Source organism: Dipodomys spectabilis, unplaced genomic scaffold, assembly GCF_019054845.1.
Source record: "Dipodomys spectabilis isolate Male_0828 unplaced genomic scaffold, ASM1905484v1 ptg000107l, whole genome shotgun sequence".
Lineage (NCBI taxonomy): Eukaryota > Metazoa > Chordata > Mammalia > Rodentia > Heteromyidae > Dipodomys > Dipodomys spectabilis.
Genome location: NW_024870784.1, coordinates 7,572,996 through 7,592,557, shown reverse-complemented (window position 1 = coordinate 7,592,557; position 19,562 = coordinate 7,572,996). Strand labels below are relative to the sequence as shown.

Sequence of the window (19,562 nt, the reverse complement as noted above, 5' to 3'; positions counted from 1 at the left end):
TGTTTCTATTTTTAATTTTTTTGCATTGATAAATCAACTGCTTCACAAAAATCCTTTTTAAAGACAACAATCCAAGAAAACATATCGTTACAGTATTCACATTTTATAAGATTGTCAGCTTCAAGGACCGAACAGAACCAGAAAGACACTGTGGAGATGGCCGCGGGCACACCGAGGGGAGGGCAGGGCAGGGCAGCGGCCACCGGCGCGCCCCGGGCTGAGCCTGGAGCCCGGCTAAGGTCTCCACACACTGCAGGACTGGTCTACTTGGGTGACTCTCTGGAATCCAAACATGGAGCGCTGAACCGCCAACTGGAGCTCGCCACTGTGGGCAACTGGGTCTAGCTCTTCACTAGGTAGCCAAACAGCAGGCAGGACAACGGGCAGACTGTGGTCTCAAACACACTCAAAGGCTCTACCACAGGGGAAGTTGGTGAAGCTAGGATCAGACCTGACCACGGAAAGGAGGCTGGAAGGGGACAAACGTTCCGACCCTCTCCCTGGCCGAGGGCTGGAAAACATGTGTTTTAAGGTGCAAACTTAGAACAAATACAATTGGCAGCAATTTCATGAGCCAGAACGGCCAGCTATGCACAAGCACCCCAGTATTCATGGAGGGTCAGAGGAAACACAGCCAGGACCCAGTGTAGCTCTTGATGATTTTGTTTTTGAGATAGTATCTTGCTATGTAGCCAAGGCTGGCCTTGAACTCAAGATCTTATGCTATTCCTTGGAGTTTCACAAGAGAGAATTCAGGGTTTAGGAACACAGGCCTGGCACCTCTTGGCAGGGTGTTCAGGCCCCGGGCGGAACAGTGGGTGCGACCAGCCCTTCTCGTGGATGCGGGCATGCCCCCCCAGGTTTGACCATGATTTCAGGGGTGGAGAGATGTGCTCTGCACGCTGTGGATGTGCACCTGCGCTGCCGAAGATGGAGGGGGGGGGGGAGGGAGGAAGGGCTGCCAGCCCCGCAGGTCCCAAGTGAAGAATTCCCGTATTAAAAGAGCTAATGTGAACTTTTAGACTTGTGCAGACCTGACTTAAATATTAAAAACTATAAATAAGAAATGCAATGGCTGCTTTAAAATGCTCTTACCCCCCTAAAGAGTTGCAAAACAAGTTTTTCTTTTAAGTGAACCTCTGAAATGGCCTGGTAGCAAAGTGAGCCCTCTGCGGTCTCCCCTGGGACTGACCTTGGTGAACAGACTTTTGGGGGAAAGATATCAGTTCCAGAAAAAGCCCCGCACCAGCTAATGATGACCCCAATGTGACCCTGGTCCAGACCCAGTCACTCCTGGGGAGTCGATGCGCAGCTGTCCCTGCTCAGCAGAGGGGCCTCGGGCCCTGGGGGACACAGACGTGGGGACCAAACCCCACCTGCTGACCCGGTGGAAGAGGAGGGTTCTGGAAACGGACACCTGCTGAGAGCAGGGGGCAGGAGCGCGGCTGGGGAGGGACAGTTCAGTTCGTCGGGGGCCACACGGTCCCGGTCACTGCTGTCACGTGACACACCAAGAGGGCTCTGAGCCGGGGGGAGAGCACACGGTACGTTAGTTTCTAATAAACATTCTATCCATTACATATTCTGGCTAAAAAAAATTCTAAAACGATGCACAGTTAGCACGGTAAGGCAGCCATGTAACTGAGGTCAAATTTAAATTAGACAGGACGACAGTGGGAGCTTGTGAGGCTGCGGCCTCTCACGTCACTTACCTCAAGTTCTAGTCACCACGCCCTTCCGTGCTTCTTAGATCACCGTAAAACGCAATGTGAGCGTCACACACAATTCATCAGCTAGATAGATGGTCGCTCCTTTTTTAGCAGTTAAAGGGTAAACTTCCCGAGGGAAACGGGAGCCTGCAGCGGGGCAGCAGCCAGCAGGCCGTGGGATCTGGCGATTCCGAAGGTTCCAAATGGAAAACAAGCATGTAGTGTAGTGTTCCTTCTCTAGAAATTTATCCTCAATATACTCATAATCCAATTCATAGTGAATTTATAAAAATAGCTTTTTATCCAATAATTCCAGCAAGGTAAAAATAGGAGTTTCTTTTTCTACATAGTAAATGAACGGGCTCGCGGGCCAGTACCGTGCACGCCGGGGAACCCAGCGCGGCCAGCCCGGCTCTTCCACCCGTGGCCACGCACATGGGCGGCCCCCGAGGTCTGCTGCAAACCACAGAACTCAATTACGACTGCATAATTTTTTTAGAAAATGGCAGCACAACTCCTTAATCTAGTCAGGGATTCAAAATGGGGGGCAGGGGCATCATTCACGGTTCTAGCAGTAAACCTTTGAAGAAGTTCCTTAAAAACCCACACACGCACGTTTGAAGAAGTCGCGGCAGCGGCAAGGCCGCTTGTTAACCCTACTATGAAATACAAAAGTGCACGCTCCTATATCTACATATAAAACATATTAGAATAAAACTGTAAAATGTTTGCTGTGCAAACAGTAAGAAGTCGGGTGCGCCGCGGGCGCGGCGGGTGCTGGAGGCACCGGCTCGGCCGGCCCTACTGCAGGGAGTCGCTGTTCTCTAGCACCAGGCCGCCCATGTGCGTGGGGGCCAGCGCATCCCCCTCATCTTCCGCGCTGTCCACGGACTCATCCTCACTCTGCCCCGCCATCATGACCTGCTGCACGGCCAGGGTGGCCCCGTCCGAGGACAGGGACTGCAGGCTGTCCACGTTCATGTTCACAGGCGTGGTGATGGTCACGACGGTACCTGCAGCGGAGCACAGGGAGTTACGGCTCAGAAGAGCTGTCTGCTCTCCACGGGTGCTGCTAGCTGGCTTGGCTGAACCTGAAGAACCTTAAGAAGCCTAGGTGTCTGTGGAGAGCCCCGCAGAGGCGCAGGCCACGCCCAGCTAAGGACATCTGGATGGGAAGTTAGGTCAACAGAGGTCAGTGTGATGGACGGCAGATTTCCAGGCCAAAGCATGCTCCAGAGAGAAAGAGAACCCAGGACATGGGACCAAGATGTATATAAAACCAAACGCAAAAGAGAAGCAGGTCAGAGGCAGGAAGACCAATTTGAGAGGGCAAAAAAGAAGAGACAGTAACAGTGTAATATGTAAATCTCTGTCGTCGAGCCTGACAGCCAAGGAAGGAAACTACCCACACAGAACAGGGATGTGGCGCATGAATACAGTGAGCGGATCTGCAGGTTCCAACCAGGTATTAGCAAGGAGACACGTGGTGTCCACAGGATGTTAGTAAGTAACGACACGAAGAGACCTCACATATTTGCATATCTGTATGATACGCACACAGCCAAGAAGAACCGTAGAAGAGATAAATTATTCATTCCCATCTATGAACAGAATTAGCAGGGAGCACAGGAAAACGGACTGGTTGTCTCTCCAAAGATCAGAAGCCACTGGTTACTCTAGTCTGAAATTCGGGTCATCCTTGCCTCTTCTGAGGCAGGGGAGGGAGGAGAGGACCGTGATGGTTATGGTGTGGATGTGGGGGCCCAGGACCTCGAAGCGGGCTGGGGACGCTGGTCTCCTCCCCTTCCTGTGTCTCCATGATGTGGCCCTTGCTGGAAGCCCGAGCCCAAGGCCACCCACTTAAAGCCAAACAAGTGGCACACAAAGCGTTCTAACATTTGAAGCATGCGTGCAACACAAAGATGCTCCTGAACCACGTGAGGACGGCGGCCTGCGGTAGGGAGAGAAGGAGAAGAAATAAAACTACAGACAGGCACTTGCACTGAAACAGGGGAGGACATCAGGCGGCCAGGGGGAGACCCGCTGTGCCAGCTGCACCCGACACTGGCAGAGGAGGAAAGCAAAACCAGAAGCGAAGGACACGGTCACGTCTACTCTACAACGAGCGCACAGGGTTCACGTCCTCCAGCTCTGGCCGGAGCCCAGCACCGACACACTCACTCCACAGCTTCCTCGGAGCTAGCCTGAGCACACAGCAGCCCACAGGGCCCCAGCTCACACGACCACCTCTGTCCACAGCGACACGGGCCCCAGCTCACACGACCACCTCTGTCCACAGCGACACGGGCCCCAGCTCACACGACCACCTCTGTCCACAGCGACACAGGCCTCAGCTCACACGACCACCTCTGTCCACAGCGACACAGGCCTCAGCTCACACGACCACCTCTGTCCACAGCGACACGGGCCTCAGCTCACACGACCACCTCTGTCCACAGCGACACAGGCCTCAGCTCACACGACCACCTCTGTCCACAGCGACACGGGCCCCAGCTCACACGACCGCCTCTGTCCACAGCGACACGTACCTTCTGACATGGCGAGCTCACTTGGAGGCGGCTGCGGCACGCCGGAAGCGATTGAGTCAGGCCAAAACCTCTGAACCGGCCTGTTCTGAGCCGTTTTTTTCTTTGTTTTCGGGGTCTCTGAGCAACTGGAATCCAGCATTGGCTGGAGAATTCGTCTTCTAGCATTGATGAACCTGTGAGAAGGAAGGGACATGGAGAGCCTCCTGCAGTCCGCGTTCCTAATGAACACACCTAGCAATCAGGCCCCGAGATCCAACAGTGAAATGAATGAGTGAGCAAAGTCTCCAGAAACCTAGGGCCTGCCATTTACATAGCAATTGGTTTAAATAAGGATCCACTCTTCCATGGCACCTTTCTGGTTTTTGGTGAAGGGTTTCTGTTTTGTTTTTATACCTCATCTGCAATTGATCTTAGCTAAAACAAACAGAAAAAGGCTGAGAAGTAAATTTTTAAGCTCACCTGATTTTCTCTACATGGGTGAAATCAGGCATTCATGATGACACAAATGTGGATACGACATTATTTTTTGTAAGGAAGAAAATGTTCAAGTAGCAAGACTTTATGAATCCAGTCCTCTCCTCCTGCCTGAGGCTGCGTGCTGTGCCGCTGGCCAGACCACATGCTGGGCCACCAGGGAGCTCTCTGGCTCACCAGAGTAAGGGCCTGGGTAACGCTCCACCGCTTCCCGACACCATTCCAGATGGTGAGCTACCTAGCACAGCGCCTGTGTGTGGACAGTGATTGACCCCCTGGGACTGCGCTGCTCTGTGTGCTGGGGGCGGGGGCGGGGCCGCAGGTCTGGAGGGCAGGGAGCAGCTAAGCAGGACTCACAAAGCTACATCACAGCAACAACAACTTGGACCTTATTCTACATGACATTATTCTATTTCTCTCTGTTGTCCTTACAGTAACAGGTCAAACTACTGCCAATGAGCACCCCTGAGAAGTTGAGTATTTATCCAGCACAAACCATTGAAGCTGTTTTTGAGGAAACTACTCAACTTAGGAACTGAAACACACAAAGCAGTCAGCAGGCGGCCCGGGTGGCTGCAGGCCAGGGTGGTTATGAGCTGGAGGGGCTTTGGGCTTGGGACAGTCTTGTGTGGCCTCCCTTTCCCTCACACTGGAAGGCCGGGCTGGTAGGGCATTCTCTGCACTCATGAACAGGGAAGGAAGAGCAGGTGGGGTCAAGGCAGGGCCCACCCACTGGGGAGAAAAGCCACATCAACTTGGAACTTCCTAAAGTCTCTGGCCTGGCCCCTCTCTGTCCTAGCTCCCCACGCCGGCCACCACCCAGTGCCTGAGGCTCTACAGGAGGCCTGCCCAGCCTGGACCATGGACCCATGAGATGCTCCCACTTGGACACTAAGCCTGCGCTAGCATTCTACCTGAAGGCATTACCTCAAGTGGTACGATGTGTTATTGCTACCCAAATAAAATAACAGCCCTAATACAAAATCATAGAAAAAAATTTTGGTGTATGCTGGTCTTGGGACTTGAACTCAGGACCTGGGTTCTGTCCTTGAAGTTTGTATTTCTTTTTCTTTTCCTCAAAGCTAGTGCTCTACCACTTGAGCCACAACTCTAACATTGGCTTTTTGGTGATTAATGGAGGTAAGCATCTCAGGGACTTTCCTACCTGACCTGGCTTCAAACCATGATCCTCAGATCTCAACCTTCTGAGTAGCTAGGATTAGAGATGTGATCCACTAATACCTGGCACAATAGAAGTATTTAATGCAACACTAAAGCATACCTGGTTGCATCTATGCATAAATATAAAAGTCTGTTGCTTATATTGAAATTTTAACAATTTTACATGTTAGCATAGATAAAGTAAGGACAATAATGTTTACAACTGGTAGGATTTGTGCCTTCTCTTATGCATACCAGAAGCTGACATTGCTTCTCACACCTGAATAAGAAAAGTGAGACAAGTAACCACGCTACTGAATGGAGCTGCACCTCTACACAAGAGCACTGGGTGGAAAGCGTCCTCTCTCTGGAGGAAAACACATGGCCGGGGTCCGAGTGACCTTACCAGGACGTGACCCCAGACCCAGAAGAGGATGTTCCATCCACAAATAGCCATGTCCCTGGGCATGCTCTCAGCGAATGGCTCCAGGCCCTGCCACGCAACACAACTGTCTCAGAACAGATGGGAGAGAAACTGCGCCCTTGAGCTACAGGTAGAAGCCAGAGCACCCCTGACTCTCGCTGTCCCGCCCAGAGGCCATCCCTGGGCGTCCCAGTTCAGAAAGATCGTGGGACTGGGGTGGAGGCGTCACTGAGAGACAGGCAGTCTGCAGTGGGCATGGAGATGAAGCAGGGGGCGGGCCGTGAGCACGCGCATTCCTGGCGCCCTGCCAGCAATGGCAGCTCTCGGGGGACGGGGTCTCGCCAGCTCAGAGCATGCAGACGTCTCAACAGTATTTCCTTTTCTTTTTTTTGCCAGTCCTGGGGCTTGAACTCAGGGTCTGGGCACTGTCTCTGAGCCTCTTTGTGCTCAAGGCTAGCGTTCTACTGCTTGAGCCACAGTGCCACTTCTGGCTTTTTCTAAGTAGTTTATCAGCGATAGGAGTCTCACGAGCTTGCTTGCCCCGGCTGGTTTCAAGCTACAGTCCTCACACCTCACCCTCCTAAGTAGCCAGGATGACAGGTGTGAGTTCGGGTGCTCCTCCACTTGCAAGCCCTGCCTTGAGCCCCCCACCAGCTCTTCCTTCCCCGCCCATGAGTGCAGATACTGTCCTCGCTGATAACTGGCCTGTTAGCAGAGCGTGCCTTCCTGTGAAGGGGAAGGGTGGGAACAGCTAGACTGTCCCCAGCCCAAAGCCCATCCAGCTCTCGACTCCCCTTGGCCTGCAGCCACCTGGGGCTGCTGACTGATTGTTTTGTGTGTATGGGTCACCTCTCCAGGTTCTATTGCAGTAAGGACATGGTGTCAGAAAGCTGTGCATCTGTCTTACCAGTTGTTCACTTGGAGTAGTGTCAGATTTGTCTGAGCAGCAATCTGCTTTTTCTCATCTTCTGTTGGGTAAGGATGCTAAAAAATAAAAGGAGAGTTTGTTCATGACCTTAACTCTTAAGAAGAAAATAGAAGCATACAAATTACCAAGAATAAAAGCTGGTATCAGTAGCACTTTTAGCCAAACTTAACTTTAGTCTTACAAATCTTTTTTCAACATAACGTTGTTAGGAGGAGGGTGGTGTAGAGAGGGGTTACCGTTTCCTAAGCCGGGTAACGAGCACATTTCTTTTTTGGACGGTGTCACCCCTTCCTTTTCTCTCTCCTAGTCTCCCCGGTCCGGGATCACGTGTTGCATAGCTCATTTTCCACACAGGGTATACTGAATACCATGACTACATTTGTTCACCCCTCCTCTCTTTCTGCACTATCCATTGCCTCCCCCTTAAAAGACAAAAAGAAAGGCTAAAAACAAACACCACCACACCGCCACCAACAGAAATCCATGCTGCCATTTCTTAGTATTCAATTTTTATTTATTATTTTTTGCCAATCCTGGGGCTTGAACTCTGGACCTGGGCACTGTCCCTGAGCTTCTTCTGCTCAAGGCTAGCACTCTACCATTTTAGCCACAGTGCCACTTCCAGTTTTTCTGTGTATGTGGTACTGAGGAATCTAACCCAGAGCTTCATGCACACCAGCAAGCACTCTACCACTAGTCTACATTCCCTGCCTCTTAGTATTCATTTTGTTTAAATATTCAGAGGAGTTTTCCCTTTAGGTTCCTCCCCTAAGAGTAACCTCCTGTGGCCTGTGTGAGAGACAGTCCTGTAGCCTGTGTGTGTGTGAGACAGTCCTGTAGCCTGTGTGAGAGACAGTCCTGTAGCCTGTGTGAGAGACAGTCCTGTAGCCTGTGTGTGTGTGACAGTCCTGTAGCCTGTGTGTGTGTGTGAGACAGTCCTGTAGCCTGTGTGTGTGTGTGTGAGACAGTCCTGTAGCCTGTGTGAGAGACAGTCCTGTAGCCTGTGTGAGAGACAGTCCTGTGGCCTGTGTGTGTGAGAGACAGTCCTGTAGCCTGTGTGAGAGACAGTCCTGTAGCCTGTGTGTGTGAGAGACAGTCCTGTAGCCTGTGTGAGAGACAGTCCTGTAGCCTGTGTGAGAGACAGTCCCGTAGCCTGTGTGAGACAGTCCTGTAGCCTGTGTGTGAGACAGTCCTGTAGCCTGTGTGTGTGAGAGACAGTCCTGTAGCCTGTGTGTGTGTGAGACAGTCCTGTAGCCTGTGTGTGTGTGAGACAGTCCTGTAGCCTGTGTGTGTGAGAGACAGTCCTGTAGCCTGTGTGAGACAGTCCTGTAGCCTGTGTGTGAGACAGTCCTGTAGCCTGTGTGTGTGTGAGACAGTCCTGTAGCCTGTGTGAGAGACAGTCCTGTAGCCTGTGTGAGAGACAGTCCTGTGGCCTGTGTGTGTGTGAGACAGTCCTGTAGCCTGTGTGTGAGACAGTCCTGTAGCCTGTGTGTGTGAGAGACAGTCCTGTAGCCTGTGTGTGTGTGAGACAGTCCTGTAGCCTGTGTGTGTGTGAGACAGTCCTGTAGCCTGTGTGTGTGAGAGACAGTCCTGTAGCCTGTGTGTGTGAGAGACAGTCCTGTAGCCTGTGTGAGAGACAGTCCTGTAGCCTGTGTGTGTGAGAGACAGTCCTGTAGCCTGTGTGAGAGACAGTCCTGTAGCCTGTGTGGGAGACAGTCCTGTAGCCTGTGTGTGTGTGAGACAGTCCTGTAGCCTGTGTGAGAGACAGTCCTGTAGCCTGTGTGAGAGACAGTCCTGTAGCCTGTGTGTGTGTGAGACAGTCCTGTAGCCTGTGTGAGAGACAGTCCTGTAGCCTGTGTGAGAGACAGTCCTGTAGCCTGTGTGTGTGTGAGACAGTCCTGTAGCCTGTGTGTGTGAGAGACAGTCCTGTAGCCTGTGTGAGAGACAGTCCTGTAGCCTGTGTGTGTGTGAGACAGTCCTGTAGCCTGTGTGTGTGTGAGACAGTCCTGTAGCCTGTGTGTGTGTGAGACAGTCCTGTAGCCTGTGTGTGTGAGACAGTCCTGTAGCCTGTGTCTGTGAGACAGTCCTGTAGCCTGTGTGAGAGACAGTCCTGTAGCCTGTGTGTGTGAGACAGTCCTGTAGCCTGTGTGTGTGTGAGACAGTCCTGTAGCCTGTGTGTGTGAGAGACAGTCCTGTAGCCTGTGTGTGTGAGACAGTCCTGTAGCCTGTGTGTGTGAGAGACAGTCCTGTAGCCTGTGTGTGTGTGAGACAGTCCTGTAGCCTGTGTGTGTGTGAGACAGTCCTGTAGCCTGTGTGTGTGAGAGACAGTCCTGTAGCCTGTGTGTGAGACAGTCCTGTAGCCTGTGTGTGTGAGAGACAGTCCTGTGGCCTGTGTGTGTGAGACAGTCCTGTAGCCTGTGTGTGAGACAGTCCTGTAGCCTGTGTGTGTGTGAGACAGTCCTGTAGCCTGTGTGTGTGTGAGACAGTCCTGTAGCCTGTGTGTGTGAGAGACAGTCCTGTAGCCTGTGTGTGTGAGAGACAGTCCTGTAGCCTGTGTGTGTGTGAGACAGTCCTGTAGCCTGTGTGTGTGTGAGACAGTCCTGTAGCCTGTGTGTGTGTGAGACAGTCCTGTAGCCTGTGTGTGAGACAGTCCTGTAGCCTGTGTGTGTGAGAGACAGTCCTGTAGCCTGTGTGTGTGAGAGACAGTCCTGTAGCCTGTGTGTGTGAGAGACAGTCCTGTGGCCTGTGTGTGTGAGACAGTCCTGTAGCCTGTGTGTGAGACAGTCCTGTAGCCTGTGTGTGTGTGAGACAGTCCTGTAGCCTGTGTGTGTGTGAGACAGTCCTGTAGCCTGTGTGTGTGAGAGACAGTCCTGTAGCCTGTGTGTGTGTGAGACAGTCCTGTAGCCTGTGTGTGTGTGAGACAGTCCTGTAGCCTGTGTGTGTGTGAGACAGTCCTGTAGCCTGTGTGTGTGTGAGACAGTCCTGTAGCCTGTGTGTGTGTGAGACAGTCCTGTAGCCTGTGTGTGAGACAGTCCTGTAGCCTGTGTGTGTGAGAGACAGTCCTGTAGCCTGTGTGTGTGAGAGACAGTCCTGTAGCTTGTGTGTGTGTGAGACAGTCCTGTAGCCTGTGTGAGAGACAGTCCTGTAGCCTGTGTGTGTGTGAGACAGTCCTGTAGCCTGTGTGAGAGACAGTCCTGTAGCCTGTGTGAGAGACAGTCCTGTAGCCTGTGTGAGAGACAGTCCTGTAGCCTGTGTGTGTGAGACAGTCCTGTAGCCTGTGTGTGTGTGAGACAGTCCTGTAGCCTGTGTGTGTGAGACAGTCCTGTAGCCTGTGTGTGTGAGAGACAGTCCTGTGGCCTGTGTGTGTGAGACAGTCCTGTAGCCTGTGTGTGAGACAGTCCTGTAGCCTGTGTGTGTGTGAGACAGTCCTGTAGCCTGTGTGAGAGACAGTCCTGTAGCCTGTGTGTGTGTGAGACAGTCCTGTGGCCTGTGTGAGAGACAGTCCTGTAGCCTGTGTGTGTGAGAGACAGTCCTGTAGCCTGTGTGTGTGTGAGACAGTCCTGTAGCCTGTGTGTGTGAGAGACAGTCCTGTAGCCTGTGTGTGTGTGAGACAGTCCTGTAGCCTGTGTGTGTGAGAGACAGTCCTGTAGCCTGTGTGTGTGTGAGACAGTCCTGTAGCCTGTGTGTGAGACAGTCCTGTAGCCTGTGTGTGTGAGAGACAGTCCTGTAGCCTGTGTGTGTGTGAGACAGTCCTGTAGCCTGTGTGTGTGTGAGACAGTCCTGTAGCCTGTGTGTGTGAGAGACAGTCCTGTAGCCTGTGTGTGTGTGAGACAGTCCTGTAGCCTGTGTGTGTGAGAGACAGTCCTGTAGCCTGTGTGTGTGAGAGACAGTCCTGTAGCCTGTGTGAGAGACAGTCCTGTAGCCTGTGTGTGTGAGACAGTCCTGTAGCCTGTGTGTGTGTGAGACAGTCCTGTAGCCTGTGTGTGAGACAGTCCTGTAGCCTGTGTGTGTGAGAGACAGTCCTGTAGCCTGTGTGTGTGAGAGACAGTCCTGTAGCCTGTGTGTGTGTGAGACAGTCCTGTAGCCTGTGTGTATGTGAGACAGTCCTGTAGCCTGTGTGAGAGACAGTCCTGTAGCCTGTGTGTGTGTGAGACAGTCCTGTGGCCTGTGTGAGAGACAGTCCTGTAGCCTGTGTGTGTGAGACAGTCCTGTAGCCTGTGTGAGAGACAGTCCTGTAGCCTGTGTGTGTGTGAGACAGTCCTGTAGCCTGTGTGTGAGAGACAGTCCTGTAGCCTGTGTGAGAGACAGTCCTGTAGCCTGTGTGTGTGTGAGACAGTCCTGTAGCCTGTGTGTGTGTGAGACAGTCCTGTAGCCTGTGTGTGTGAGAGACAGTCCTGTAGCCTGTGTGTGTGTGAGACAGTCCTGTAGCCTGTGTGTGTGAGAGACAGTCCTGTGGCCTGTGTGTGAGAGACAGTCCTGTAGCCTGTGTGTGTGTGAGACAGTCCTGTAGCCTGTGTGTGTGTGAGACAGTACTGTAGCCTGTGTGAGAGACAGTCCTGTAGCCTGTGTGTGTGTGAGACAGTCCTGTAGCCTGTGTGTGTGTGAGACAGTCCTGTAGCCTGTGTGTGTGTGAGACAGTCCTGTAGCCTGTGTGAGAGACAGTCCTGTAGCCTGTGTGAGAGACAGTCCCGTAGCCTGTGTGAGACAGTCCTGTAGCCTGTGTGTGAGACAGTCCTGTAGCCTGTGTGTGAGACAGTCCTGTAGCCTGTGTGTGTGAGACAGTCCTGTAGCCTGTGTGTGAGAGACAGTCCTGTAGCCTGTGTGAGAGACAGTCCTGTAGCCTGTGTGTGTGTGAGACAGTCCTGTAGCCTGTGTGTGTGTGAGACAGTCCTGTAGCCTGTGTGTGTGAGAGACAGTCCTGTAGCCTGTGTGTGTGTGAGACAGTCCTGTAGCCTGTGTGTGTGAGAGACAGTCCTGTGGCCTGTGTGTGAGAGACAGTCCTGTAGCCTGTGTGTGTGTGAGACAGTCCTGTAGCCTGAGTGTGTGTGAGACAGTCCTGTGGCCTGTGTGAGAGACAGTCCTGTAGCCTGTGTGTGTGTGAGACAGTCCTGTAGCCTGTGTGTGTGTGAGACAGTCCTGTAGCCTGTGTGTGTGAGAGACAGTCCTGTAGCCTGTGTGTGTGTGAGACAGTCCTGTAGCCTGTGTGTGTGTGAGACAGTCCTGTAGCCTGTGTGTGTGTGAGACAGTCCTGTAGCCTGTGTGTGTGAGAGACAGTCCCGTAGCCTGTGTGAGACAGTCCTGTAGCCTGTGTGTGAGACAGTCCTGTAGCCTGTGTGTGTGTGAGACAGTCCTGTAGCCTGTGTGAGAGACAGTCCTGTAGCCTGTGTGAGAGACAGTCCTGTGGCCTGTGTGTGTGTGAGACAGTCCTGTAGCCTGTGTGTGAGACAGTCCTGTAGCCTGTGTGTGTGAGAGACAGTCCTGTAGCCTGTGTGTGTGTGAGACAGTCCTGTAGCCTGTGTGTGTGAGAGACAGTCCTGTAGCCTGTGTGTGTGAGACAGTCCTGTAGCCTGTGTGTGTGTGAGACAGTCCTGTAGCCTGTGTGTGTGTGAGACAGTCCTGTAGCCTGTGTGTGTGAGAGACAGTCCTGTAGCCTGTGTGTGTGAGAGACAGTCCTGTAGCCTGTGTGAGAGACAGTCCTGTAGCCTGTGTGTGTGAGAGACAGTCCTGTAGCCTGTGTGAGAGACAGTCCTGTAGCCTGTGTGGGAGACAGTCCTGTAGCCTGTGTGTGTGTGAGACAGTCCTGTAGCCTGTGTGAGAGACAGTCCTGTAGCCTGTGTGTGTGTGAGACAGTCCTGTAGCCTGTGTGAGAGACAGTCCTGTAGCCTGTGTGAGAGACAGTCCTGTAGCCTGTGTGTGTGTGAGACAGTCCTGTAGCCTGTGTGAGAGACAGTCCTGTAGCCTGTGTGTGTGAGACAGTCCTGTAGCCTGTGTCTGTGAGACAGTCCTGTAGCCTGTGTGAGAGACAGTCCTGTAGCCTGTGTGTGTGAGACAGTCCTGTAGCCTGTGTGTGTGTGAGACAGTCCTGTAGCCTGTGTGTGTGAGAGACAGTCCTGTAGCCTGTGTGTGTGAGACAGTCCTGTAGCCTGTGTGTGTGAGAGACAGTCCTGTAGCCTGTGTGTGTGTGAGACAGTCCTGTAGCCTGTGTGTGTGTGAGACAGTCCTGTAGCCTGTGTGTGTGAGAGACAGTCCTGTAGCCTGTGTGTGAGACAGTCCTGTAGCCTGTGTGTGTGAGAGACAGTCCTGTGGCCTGTGTGTGTGAGACAGTCCTGTAGCCTGTGTGTGAGACAGTCCTGTAGCCTGTGTGTGTGTGAGACAGTCCTGTAGCCTGTGTGTGTGTGAGACAGTCCTGTAGCCTGTGTGTGTGAGAGACAGTCCTGTAGCCTGTGTGTGTGAGAGACAGTCCTGTAGCCCGTGTGTGTGTGAGACAGTCCTGTAGCCTGTGTGTGTGTGAGACAGTCCTGTAGCCTGTGTGTGTGTGAGACAGTCCTGTAGCCTGTGTGTGAGACAGTCCTGTAGCCTGTGTGTGTGAGAGACAGTCCTGTAGCCTGTGTGTGTGAGAGACAGTCCTGTAGCCTGTGTGTGTGAGAGACAGTCCTGTGGCCTGTGTGTGTGAGACAGTCCTGTAGCCTGTGTGTGAGACAGTCCTGTAGCCTGTGTGTGTGTGAGACAGTCCTGTAGCCTGTGTGTGTGTGAGACAGTCCTGTAGCCTGTGTGTGTGAGAGACAGTCCTGTAGCCTGTGTGTGTGTGAGACAGTCCTGTAGCCTGTGTGTGTGTGAGACAGTCCTGTAGCCTGTGTGTGTGTGAGACAGTCCTGTAGCCTGTGTGTGTGTGAGACAGTCCTGTAGCCTGTGTGTGAGACAGTCCTGTAGCCTGTGTGTGTGAGAGACAGTCCTGTAGCCTGTGTGTGTGAGAGACAGTCCTGTAGCCTGTGTGTGTGTGAGACAGTCCTGTAGCCTGTGTGAGAGACAGTCCTGTAGCCTGTGTGTGTGTGAGACAGTCCTGTAGCCTGTGTGAGAGACAGTCCTGTAGCCTGTGTGAGAGACAGTCCTGTAGCCTGTGTGAGAGACAGTCCTGTAGCCTGTGTGTGTGAGACAGTCCTGTAGCCTGTGTGTGTGTGAGACAGTCCTGTAGCCTGTGTGTGTGAGACAGTCCTGTAGCCTGTGTGTGTGAGAGACAGTCCTGTGGCCTGTGTGTGTGAGACAGTCCTGTAGCCTGTGTGTGAGACAGTCCTGTAGCCTGTGTGTGTGTGAGACAGTCCTGTAGCCTGTGTGAGAGACAGTCCTGTAGCCTGTGTGTGTGTGAGACAGTCCTGTGGCCTGTGTGAGAGACAGTCCTGTAGCCTGTGTGTGTGAGAGACAGTCCTGTAGCCTGTGTGTGTGTGAGACAGTCCTGTAGCCTGTGTGTGTGAGAGACAGTCCTGTAGCCTGTGTGTGTGTGAGACAGTCCTGTAGCCTGTGTGTGTGAGAGACAGTCCTGTAGCCTGTGTGTGTGTGAGACAGTCCTGTAGCCTGTGTGTGAGACAGTCCTGTAGCCTGTGTGTGTGAGAGACAGTCCTGTAGCCTGTGTGTGTGTGAGACAGTCCTGTAGCCTGTGTGTGTGTGAGACAGTCCTGTAGCCTGTGTGTGTGAGAGACAGTCCTGTAGCCTGTGTGTGTGTGAGACAGTCCTGTAGCCTGTGTGTGTGAGAGACAGTCCTGTAGCCTGTGTGTGTGAGAGACAGTCCTGTAGCCTGTGTGAGAGACAGTCCTGTAGCCTGTGTGTGTGAGACAGTCCTGTAGCCTGTGTGTGTGTGAGACAGTCCTGTAGCCTGTGTGTGTGAGACAGTCCTGTAGCCTGTGTGTGTGAGAGACAGTCCTGTAGCCTGTGTGAGAGACAGTCCTGTAGCCTGTGTGTGTGTGAGACAGTCCTGTGGCCTGTGTGTGTGAGACAGTCCTGTAGCCTGTGTGTGAGACAGTCCTGTAGCCTGTGTGTGTGTGAGACAGTCCTGTAGCCTGTGTGAGAGACAGTCCTGTAGCCTGTGTGTGTGTGAGACAGTCCTGTGGCCTGTGTGAGAGACAGTCCTGTAGCCTGTGTGTGTGAGACAGTCCTGTAGCCTGTGTGAGAGACAGTCCTGTAGCCTGTGTGTGTGTGAGACAGTCCTGTAGCCTGTGTGTGAGAGACAGTCCTGTAGCCTGTGTGAGAGACAGTCCTGTAGCCTGTGTGTGTGTGAGACAGTCCTGTAGCCTGTGTGTGTGTGAGACAGTCCTGTAGCCTGTGTGTGTGAGAGACAGTCCTGTAGCCTGTGTGTGTGTGAGACAGTCCTGTAGCCTGTGTGTGTGAGAGACAGTCCTGTAGCCTGTGTGTGTGTGAGACAGTCCTGTAGCCTGTGTGTGAGACAGTCCTGTAGCCTGTGTGTGTGAGAGACAGTCCTGTAGCCTGTGTGTGTGTGAGACAGTCCTGTAGCCTGTGTGTGTGTGAGACAGTCCTGTAGCCTGTGTGTGTGAGAGACAGTCCTGTAGCCTGTGTGTGTGTGAGACAGTCCTGTAGCCTGTGTGTGTGAGAGACAGTCCTGTAGCCTGTGTGTGTGAGAGACAGTCCTGTAGCCTGTGTGAGAGACAGTCCTGTAGCCTGTGTGTGTGTGAGACAGTCCTGTAGCCTGTGTGAGAGACAGTCCTGTAGCCTGTGTGTGTGTGAGACAGTCCTGTAGCCTGTGTGTGTGTGAGACAGTCCTGTAGCCTGTGTGTGTGAGACAGTCCTGTAGCCTGTGTGTGAGACAGTCCTGTAGCCTGTGTGTGTGAGAGACAGTCCCGTAGCCTGTGTGTGTGTGAGACAGTCCTGTAGCCTGTGTGTGTGTGAGACAGTCCTGTAGCCTGTGTGTGTGAGAGACAGTCCTGTAGCCTGTGTGTGTGTGAGACAGTCCTGTAGCCTGTGTGTGTGAGAGACAGTCCTGTAGCCTGTGTGTGTGAGAGACAGTCCTGTAGCCTGTGTGAGAGACAGTCCTGTAGCCTGTGTGTGTGAGACAGTCCTGTAGCCTGTGTGTGTGTGAGACAGTCCTGTAGCCTGTGTGTGTGAGACAGTCCTGTAGCCTGTGTGTGTGAGAGACAGTCCTGTAGCCTGTGTGAGAGACAGTCCTGTAGCCTGTGTGTGTGTGAGACAGTCCTGTGGCCTGTGTGTGTGAGACAGTCCTGTAGCCTGTGTGTGAGACAGTCCTGTAGCCTGTGTGTGTGTGAGACAGTCCTGTAGCCTGTGTGAGAGACAGTCCTGTAGCCTGTGTGTGTGTGAGACAGTCCTGTGGCCTGTGTGAGAGACAGTCCTGTAGCCTGTGTGTGTGAGACAGTCCTGTAGCCTGTGTGAGAGACAGTCCTGTAGCCTGTGTGTGTGTGAGACAGTCCTGTAGCCTGTGTGTGAGAGACAGTCCTGTAGCCTGTGTGTGTGTGAGACAGTCCTGTAGCCTGTGTGTGTGTGAGACAGTCCTGTAGCCTGTGTGTGTGAGACAGTCCTGTAGCCTGTGTGTGAGACAGTCCTGTAGCCTGTGTGTGTGTGAGACAGTCCTGTAGCCTGTGTGTGTGTGAGACAGTCCTGTAGCCTGTGTGTGTGTGAGACAGTCCTGTAGCCTGTGTGTGTGTGAGACAGTCCTGTAGCCTGTGTGTGTGAGAGACAGTCCTGTAGCCTGTGTGTGTGAGAGACAGTCCTGTAGCCTGTGTGTGTGTGAGACAGTCCTGTAGCCTGTGTGTGTGTGAGACAGTCCTGTAGCCTGTGTGTGTGAGAGACAGTCCTGTAGCCTGTGTGTGTGTGAGACAGTCCTGTAGCCTGTGTGTGTGAGAGACAGTCCTGTAGCCTGTGTGTGTGTGAGACAGTCCTGTAGCCTGTGTGTGAGACAGTCCTGTAGCCTGTGTGTGTGTGAGACAGTCCTGTAGCCTGTGTGTGTGTGAGACAGTCCTGTAGCCTGTGTGAGAGACAGTCCTGTAGCCTGTGTGTGTGAGAGACAGTCCTGTAGCCTGTGTGTGTGTGAGACAGTCCTGTAGCCTGTGTGTGTGTGAGACAGTCCTGTAGCCTGTGTGTGTGAGAGACAGTCCTGTAGCCTGTGTGTGTGAGACAGTCCTGTAGCCTGTGTGTGTGTGAGACAGTCCTGTAGCCTGTGTGTGTGTGAGACAGTCCTGTAGCCTGTGTGTGAGACAGTCCTGTAGCCTGTGTGTGTGTGAGACAGTCCTGTAGCCTGTGTGTGAGACAGTCCTGTAGCCTGTGTGTGAGACAGTCCAGTAGGCTGTATAAGTTATCGTGTCCGGTTGTACTTTAGATCTGGCTGCAAATCTGTTTTTTTAATGAAGCACTTCTCACATTCAAGAAGTTTTCATGCTTAGCAGAGCACAGTGAAGATGAGGATGGCTCCGGTCCTGTCTCGGTGGCCGGCTGTGGGGCGTGCTCTGTGGTGGGCACCGCTGGAGGACTTGATATATAAGCCACCACCTGTGTCAGGTTACCTTTTATCTATGACAACTAACTGCACCCAAGGAAAATGACTTCTATCTAGCAGGAGTGGGGAACCATATTTCTGCTGAGGGCCATTTGGATACTCAGAACATCATCACTCGCCATACACAATGGTCACCACCGCAGCCTCGCCACTGGAAGCTGAGGAGAAGCATATGTGCCTGTCCTGTGGGTATGCAGAATGATTCCAAGGACTATAAATAGCCCATAGCCAGACATTCCTCCCTCCAGCACACAAAAAGTCCTTTTCCCAGCCCGGGTGACTGTGCCAGGATGACATTTACTCGGGTGTACATGGGACCAACAAAGCAGGACAGCAGCATCTGCCCATTGCCCTGGATGCGGCTTAACACTCAATTTGAGTGGCGGCACATTACCAGAGGGATGGAACGGCATCAGATCTACTCAGCAGTCAAGTTTGTTCCTGAAAACTTAGCAACAGGATATGTGATTTGAAAGGACTGAGGAGTACGTAGCTCTGATTTCCACATTGTAGAAGCACATACATTTTTGCCCTTTAAGTCTCAATGTGCCAGGCGCCAGTGGCTCACGCCTGTAATCCTAGCTACTCAGGAGGCTGAGATCTGAGGATCACAGTTTTAAGTCAGTCCAGGGAGACAAATCTGAGAGCTCCTTATCTCCAATTCACTAGCAAGAAACCTGGAGGTGTAGCATAAGTGGCAAAGCACCAGGCTTGAACACAAAAGCCAAATGAGAGCATGAGGCTCTGAGTTCAAGTCCTAGTACTGTCACGTACACAAAACAAAAACTTCCTAAAATACCAAGGGTGTGGTGCGGCAAGCCTGTGATTCCAGCACTTGGGAGGCAGAAGCTGGAAGGGCAGCTACTCAGACAGACCCGTCTCATAGACCACGGGCTGGGATGTAGCACAGTGGTAAGCCACTGGCCCAGCACGAGGTGGGGCCTGAGCACCATCCCCAGCAAGCCCCTTTCCACCCCACAAAACAACAACAACAACTGGGCAGGAAACAAATACATAGAAAAGCAGACAATAACCAGAGCTGCCCTGATACGTTCAGAAAACCATGAGGCCGAGTCATTGCAAAGAAAGGAGAATGAGGGGAGACCACAGCCCTGCAGCCGGCGTACAGGCCAGCATAACCACAGCGCGGCCCTTCTCCCTGCCTGTCACCACCGAATGCTTTTCCCTGCTGTGGTCCTCAGTCCTGTGCACCCTGGTTGCGCACCCCCACCTCCCCACTCCTGGGCCTCACTGCATTTCCCCCGGGACACACCTGGTCACTCTGGACTCTCGATGCTCCCCGTGTGGCAGTAGGCTGCCTACAACACGTCCCCACTGCCACCACACCAAGCTTCCGGGGAAGTCTGGGGCACGAGGAGAGCCAGGGTCCCTGCTTACCCGGGGACCCCATGTGGGCAGTCAGCTCATGCTCCCAGACCCTCCTCGGTACACACTGCGCTCCCTAACCTTAATGACATCCTTGAAAACACAGCATGAAACACCGCTTTCCTTCCCGAAGTTTTGCACGAACACATCCTTTTCTCTGCCCACTTCTCAAGTAACCCCACGCCACCATCCGACCTGAAGGGTAGGATTTTCTCCCACACATGCACACAATTAGCATGAGCTAAGTTAACTCTCTTTCCACTAGGAGATCCTTATGTCTTAAGTTTTTCAAGGCCATTTTAGGGACCCATGCTCAGCCCACACTCAATGTAACCCCAGACCCATAGACCTGGGGCTGCTGGACGCAGGGACAAGACACGCGTGCAGAGGGCACCTTGGGCCACGCTAGCTGCAGCCT

At 52.9% G+C, this 19,562-nt stretch overlaps 1 protein-coding gene across 4 annotated transcripts in view; it reads right to left on the bottom strand.

The window, feature by feature from the left end:
• Nucleotides 1-1,987: 1,987 nt before the first annotated feature.
• The window catches only part of Pknox1 (PBX/knotted 1 homeobox 1), a 51,453-nt gene continuing 33,878 nt past the window's right edge, over nucleotides 1,988-19,562 (bottom strand). For all 4 annotated transcript variants that reach the window (XM_042687279.1, XM_042687281.1, XM_042687280.1 and 1 more), the window contains 3 exons: nucleotides 7,225-7,301; nucleotides 4,259-4,431; nucleotides 1,988-2,722 (listed from right to left, as the gene is read on the bottom strand). In XM_042687279.1, coding sequence (XP_042543213.1) covers nucleotides 2,511-2,722; nucleotides 4,259-4,431; nucleotides 7,225-7,301 — 462 coding nt within the window. In that variant the 3' untranslated portion in view covers nucleotides 1,988-2,510. The remainder of the gene's footprint in view (nucleotides 2,723-4,258; nucleotides 4,432-7,224; nucleotides 7,302-19,562) is intronic.